The 6,195-nt window shown below is 37.3% G+C and overlaps 1 protein-coding gene across 1 annotated transcript; it reads right to left on the bottom strand.

Annotated features, from left to right (window-relative positions):
* Window positions 1–1,132: 1,132 nt before the first annotated feature.
* LOC112560135 (histone PARylation factor 1-like) lies at window positions 1,133–6,124 on the bottom strand. The gene is made up of 7 exons (XM_025231729.1): window positions 5,985–6,124; window positions 5,604–5,745; window positions 5,209–5,412; window positions 4,833–5,031; window positions 4,200–4,298; window positions 3,256–3,497; window positions 1,133–2,716 (listed from the first exon to the last, which is right to left on the bottom strand). The coding sequence occupies exons 1-7, from the start codon at window positions 6,099–6,101 to the stop codon at window positions 2,412–2,414; spliced, it is 1,308 nt and encodes a 435-aa protein (XP_025087514.1). The 5' UTR covers window positions 6,102–6,124; the 3' UTR covers window positions 1,133–2,411.
* Between the last annotated feature and the right edge of the window lie 71 nt (window positions 6,125–6,195).

Raw genomic sequence — 6,195 nt, 5'->3', positions numbered from 1 at the left:
TAAGTGAGAGAAGAAGGGGAAGACAGAGACTGTGAGCGAGAGAGAAAGAGAGTGGGAGGGAAAAATTGGTGTTTTACGCCGAGCAAGCAACTGAGACTATATCAACTGACCCTATTAACAGATGCCACATCCAGTCCGTCTGTAAGACAGAGAGAGAGAGAAACGAGAGAATATGTAACTGTGAGAAAACAAGAGTATATGAGAGAGAGAATGCGAATGTATAGCTAGGACAGTGAGAGGAACTCTGTGAGTACATGTAAAAGGTCTGTGAGCGTGGGTGAGTGAAAGAGAGAGTAAGGGAGGATTAATGTGTGTCTGTCGGGGTTGATTAGAAAGAGAGAGTGGAAAAAAACCTTGCGAGATTCAACTTTCCATCCGCGAATGAAGATTGCGGGGAAAAAAAAGCGAACTCAATAAGGTCACGCGAGTGCGAGCATCGTCATCTTCAGGTACAGATCGCGGTGTGATTCATGTGTATCGATTCATTCACCTCATTATCGCCACCAGGGCAATAGCGCGCTCCACTGCACGCTCATGAGATGAGGTCATAAGGTCGCAGCCCTGACATCCACGGTATACAATCTGTTACTGATGGTGAAAGGTAACTTATAAGTTACGGTCACAGGTCACAGTCACATTCTATTAGTGGCGTTCACAGGACGGAACCTATGGCACTGACGTTAAAAGGTCACAAACTGCTGCTGAGGGTCACGCATTACAATCTATATGACTGACGGTAAAGATCACAACCTACTACTGACAGTAAAAGCTAAGAACCTTCTACTGAGGGTAAAAGGTCACAACTTATTGCTGACGGTAACAGCTCAAAACTTGGAATATCACCATGGGACAGTAGCTGCTTACGTTCTGGTACCAGCTGATTGACTACCAAGAGTTTAAAAAAAATCTAAAAGTTATCCCCCCCTTTTTCAGCCAATTTACTTTATTTAATCAATAAACAGATAATACACTTCGACTGCAAGAAGCCTGTCTGTTACTGATGATATTGAGAAGCAGTGGTTGACTATATTTTTGCCTGCTTACGGGAGCTTTCATATTTGGGAAGAGTGAAATCATCACACACACACATGCACATACACAATTAGCACACTTTCTGGACAAATGTTTGTAGTTCAACATTTATTTGTGTGCAGCAAAGTCTGATGTGACAAAAACATCTAAAAGCCAAGTATTTTCTCTCAAAATAATGTCAGAATGCCAGTGCTGCCCATAATATGCAGTTTTGCCTTGTCTAAATAGTCCACTGGCTGAGACGTAGATTAACACCAAACAAGTTAATTGATACAGACTAATTTTATACATAACAGAAGACTGAGATAACCTAAGTGCAGAAAGAAATTCTCTTTTAGTGACCAAAATCCCCCAAACACATTAGAACACCAATGCTCCTCATGGAAAGTAAAGTTTAACAATGACAAAGCTATTAGAATCTAGTCCCATAATTACAATGTTCTTTTATCCTGTACATTTTCCAAATGAAAAGGACTGCATGTGATTCACATTTAAAATAAATAAGAATCACAACCAATGAAAACAATCATGGGAAGAACATTACCCATAAACCTTTCATTTGCTGCAGACTTCATCGGATAACAGTGTTGATCCTTCTCATTGTTCGTTAAAACAATGGTTTACATGATTCATATATGAAAAAATAAGATTTTGTGATTTTAAAGTTCTAAGTACTGGTGATCAGAAATATATGGCACAAAAAATGAAGTAAACAACTATGAAAAAAGTAGATTACTAAATGAGAAATAACAGAGATCACAAGTGTTCTGCCTAAGGTCAGGGCTGGCTTTCATGCAAGATCTTGAAAATATATCTTACATAAGTCTTAAACTACTGGCCTTAAGTGCTCATTAACTTTACTAAATTACCACTTCAGTGATTCAACTGATTTGTCGATTGAGACCAGCGACTTAAAATTTGTTTCCAAAACCTCACATACATACAAGCTATTGTAGATGTTTGGAAATTGAGCTTTCTTAAGACCTCACAAGAAATTCTGCCTAGATACATTAACAAATGACTATTTGGTTTATACAAAATACAGCTAAGCTGTTGAAATTATAACAATGACACTGTAGGCAACATGAAATAAACTTTTTTTGGTTAGTGCTTTCCTTCCATAATAACAATGGACAGGAAGCAACACATTTGTCATATGTGGCTTCCAGGAACTCTACCCCATACATTCAACAACAAAGGCATTTTGGTATTTTGAATATTGCTGTGCAATGAGCTGCAAAGATGGCAGCTTAGACAACTCATATTCAGATATGAGATGAATGAGATTGTAAGCAGCTGGCAAAACTAAAAACAATGAAAAGATGATGGTCTTCAGAAACCTGATGCCTGAGTTATTTGTGCCATAGAAACTTTTCAAATCAGTCAATTTCACTCAGATTTGCAGAATGAGATCTTCTGGCTAAGTGTGCCTCAATGATCTTGCTGTATTCAAGCCTCCCGAGCAACTGGTATGCCAGAGTCAGCAGACTGCCAATCACAGAATGAAAACATTCTCCACCAAAGCTGAAAAGATCAAGTCCAAGTTCCAGGCCTTCTCCATAATCACACTCATCATTGGCAAACTGCACCAGTGTGACAAGCTCCTGCAGCTGCTCAAAGTTCTTAGTCTGGTCTGCTTCTGTCTTGCTGTCTCTGATGCGAGCCAGCATTTTCTTTAAGTCACCTGTTTGATAAAAGCACTACAATCACCATACAGCCCACTGAAGACATGCATGTAAATACAATACTAATTCTACAAAAATCTAATAAATGTATGTTTTTGAGATGCGTCAGCATGTACTTCACAATTATGCTGTTTAAAGAATGAATATGTCACGATTGTCAGGTCACCCATGAAAGATTTTAAAAAGATAAACATAAGCACCATATGAAAAGGCAGCAACATTCAAAATGTATTTGTTCTCATTAATTGTAATGGTACAATTTCAACTAGGAAATGAAACATCTATTTCAAGAAAACAAAAGCATTCATTTGTGTTCTCTGCTGACAACTAAGCAGCCAGATTACATGAGTTTTATATCACTTTAATCTAATGCAGTACTCAGTCAAATCCCATTCTTCGGTTTAAAACAATCTGCCTATAAAAGTCTTGATCTCACAATCTCTGAAATGTTAAAATGAAACCTATAGCTAAAATGGAAATAATTCTCAAGCTGAATAAAGTAAGGTTAGGGGAGGGAAAAAGGGAAGACGTATTTTACCTTGTGTTTCTGGCACAGGCCGATAGCCAACTTCATTAGCATCCACCGGAACAACCATTCCGGCACCATGAAATGTTTTACATACACTCTTTTTGTTTCTTTCTTTCATCCGTTTTGTTTCCAGCTCAAGAGCATAGCCTTCGGCATGTGCAGCTGACTTTAGTTTCTTCTGCAGATTTAGCAAAGAGTCCTTCTTGTCTTTGGACAAACCTGTGTTTTTCAGTTCTGCAGTGATGCTGTGACTAAGTACGCCGAGTATGTTGCAGCGAGGAAGGAAGAAAAAAATTAAAAAGCCCAGGTTAACATTCATGTCTACTGACAGAATAATATATCAACAATGCAATAACCAATGTGTAAATTGGGATGGAAATTTAAAAACACAACGTACAATTCCTTAGATTACTTAATACACTTAAATACGACCAAGAAAAAAATTATGTTTAAATAGAATCCCAGTTGTAACAAACAAGAATTTTCCTTCTTATGGCATACATTTTCTATTTCACTATACATTCTGTGCCCTCTACAAACATATCTGTGAAGAAATCTTTCCTTTGAATCTATCTTAACTGGGTTCAACGACACATTTGAAAAACTTCAAGCATGCTTCACGAATGTTATCTTACTGTTAGCCCTTTGATTAAAAAATATTGTCCTCCATATCACTTATTGCAAAAAAGCTGATTTCCAAATAAAATAAAATTAAGGTGAAAATTTTAATGATCTTTGTTTAACATCCTACATGCTCCCAAAATACTCTTACTCCTCAGATATAGACCAGATGCAATACCTAATCTTATTCAAAATGTGTGGCCAATCGATGTGCTCCTCTCTGTTTCAAAGCATTTTTTTAAAATTTCATCAATGGTAACTTTAAAAAAAGTTGCTAGAGAAATAAGCAGTTTGTCTTTAAATCAAATTAACTAGCTTCCAAAGCCACCTACTGGACTGCTGCGAAAAGGTTATCTCCTACTGGTATTATGTTTCCATTTTCTTTTGCACAGTTGCTAGCCACAAATACTGGCATTTCTCTTGGGTCATCCCTGAAAAATATACATTGATATGTACAATCAAAAGCATACATAAACAAAACTACTGGTGTAAACACCAACAAGCATGCATGTATGCATGAGCATGACACACACTCTACGTTTAACCCAGTGCAGACAGAAGAGAAACAGACAGCCAAGTGGGTACAGCACGTGTCCAAATCCAAAGCTTTTAGATATCTGTGTCATGCAGTAAACTTCCTCTAGACGATTTGTATTATGAGAATGGGTACCTTACTCCACAGTGGATTGAAAAGGTAAGCCAGCATGGGGAAGGTAAGGCTGCATGGGAGAGGGACCACCTTTACAAAAAAGCTGGCTCCAAAAAAATTATTGTCTTCTTCTCCAATAATCTAGAGGTTATGGGACTGCAGGGGAAAGGGAACAAAAAGAGAAGCAGAGATTCAAGTACAGCCAATACTAGAGTGTTGTAAGTGTTGGAAAACACCTTTATTCCCAAAGTCACGACACAACAAAAAAATCACAAAAAAAATGGAACACAGGTAATGTATGTTAAATTCTACATACCTAAAATATCCTATGTGGAATTGCTTTTCATCATCTCCTTTAATAACAGTCAAAAACTCCGGAGGATCATAATAGTACCGCCAATGCAGCAAGAAGTTTGGCCTCCTGGCAGCACTGTTTCGTTCAACATCTCTATGTCTTCCTGCCACAACATCATATGGTCCAACCAGTGTGTAGCCTAGTGTTTCTTGCAAGGCATCTAGTTTGAAAATGAAAAGGGCGAACTCAGCATATAGAAATAAGACACAACTGAATGAATGAACTACCCAAAAAGTGTCACAGACTCAAAACTGTTGGTAATGACATTGAGATGCTATATATAGTTCACAAGATTTTATAAACTACTATGATATTCAATTCTAAATGAATATCTTACCCAAAGGATCTTCAGCATTCATTTTTTGGCAAAATTTCCAGAAATCATAGAAGTCCTTTGGCATTTCCACCAAGAATTTGGACTTGATGTTGGCTTGTATGTCTGAGGGAGATTCTGGCATATGCTCAAGGTCTTCCACATCCTTGTCACATTTGTCCTCCTGCATGTTATCTGATGACTTGTTTTCCTCTTCTTTTTGCAAAACTAAGAAATAAAAATATACCAAGGAATGACACTGATTTTGCTTTAATTTTTCCCATATGTTTTGCTAAAATAAACTTTAAATCTCTCTCCTGCCCTTAAAATATTACACTAACCAAAAAAAGTGACGGCTCGATATATATTTACTTTCCGCCATATACTAGTGTAGCTAAGATAAAATTTAAAATGCTCACCTTTCTCATCGTCTGTTTTATTAGATAAACCCGCTTCTCCATTATTCTGATTTCCTTTAAAATAATCTGTAATCGCTGCATGCTTGTGTGTCACTGCTTTCGTCGGCTCTTGTTTCTTTTTCTTGGGTGGTTTTTCCTCGTCCTGAAAATCTATTTTTATCTTAAGCAATCAAAGTACACCATGTCAAAACGTACAAAATTTTGTTAGAAACAGTAAGTGCATCACTCTCGGTGTGTGTGTGTTTGTCACGATTCTTTATAGCTATGTCTTTAATTATAGGTTTAATTTTACAGTCGCAAAATACTTGCAAAAATCCCGCCCACACTGCAGCAAGTTGACATCAAGCAAAAAACGGCACACGATGAAATATTGCCACTTACATCTTCATGTTTCTTCTTGGGATGACGATATTGTTTTAGGTGATCTTCATTTTTACGATAGCAGTTGGCGCCGTATTTGCAAATTGGCTTCTGATCGACTTTCGCTGGAGTTGCCATCGTTCAGTCGACTTTTATTGATTCTAGTCATAAAGAGCGCCAAAGGGGACCTATCATTGTACTTTTTTTAATATTAATACAATAAATTAGAAAT

Source organism: Pomacea canaliculata, linkage group LG3 (genome assembly GCF_003073045.1).
Source record: "Pomacea canaliculata isolate SZHN2017 linkage group LG3, ASM307304v1, whole genome shotgun sequence".
Taxonomy (NCBI): Eukaryota; Metazoa; Mollusca; class Gastropoda; order Architaenioglossa; family Ampullariidae; genus Pomacea; species Pomacea canaliculata.
This window is presented reverse-complemented; position numbering and strand designations above follow the sequence as displayed.

Coding starts and splice junctions, on each gene's coding strand:
- LOC112560135 (XM_025231729.1), bottom strand. CDS start 6,101: ATGGCAACTCCAGCGAAAGTCGATCAGAAGCCAATTTGCAAATACGGC. Junction 4,299..4,832: donor TTCCACATAGGATATTTTAG/GTATGTAGAATT, acceptor TATATTTTTCAG/GGATGACCCAAGAGAAATGC. Junction 2,717..3,255: donor GCCTGTGCCAGAAACACAAG/GTAAAATACGTC, acceptor TTTATCAAACAG/GTGACTTAAAGAAAATGCTG.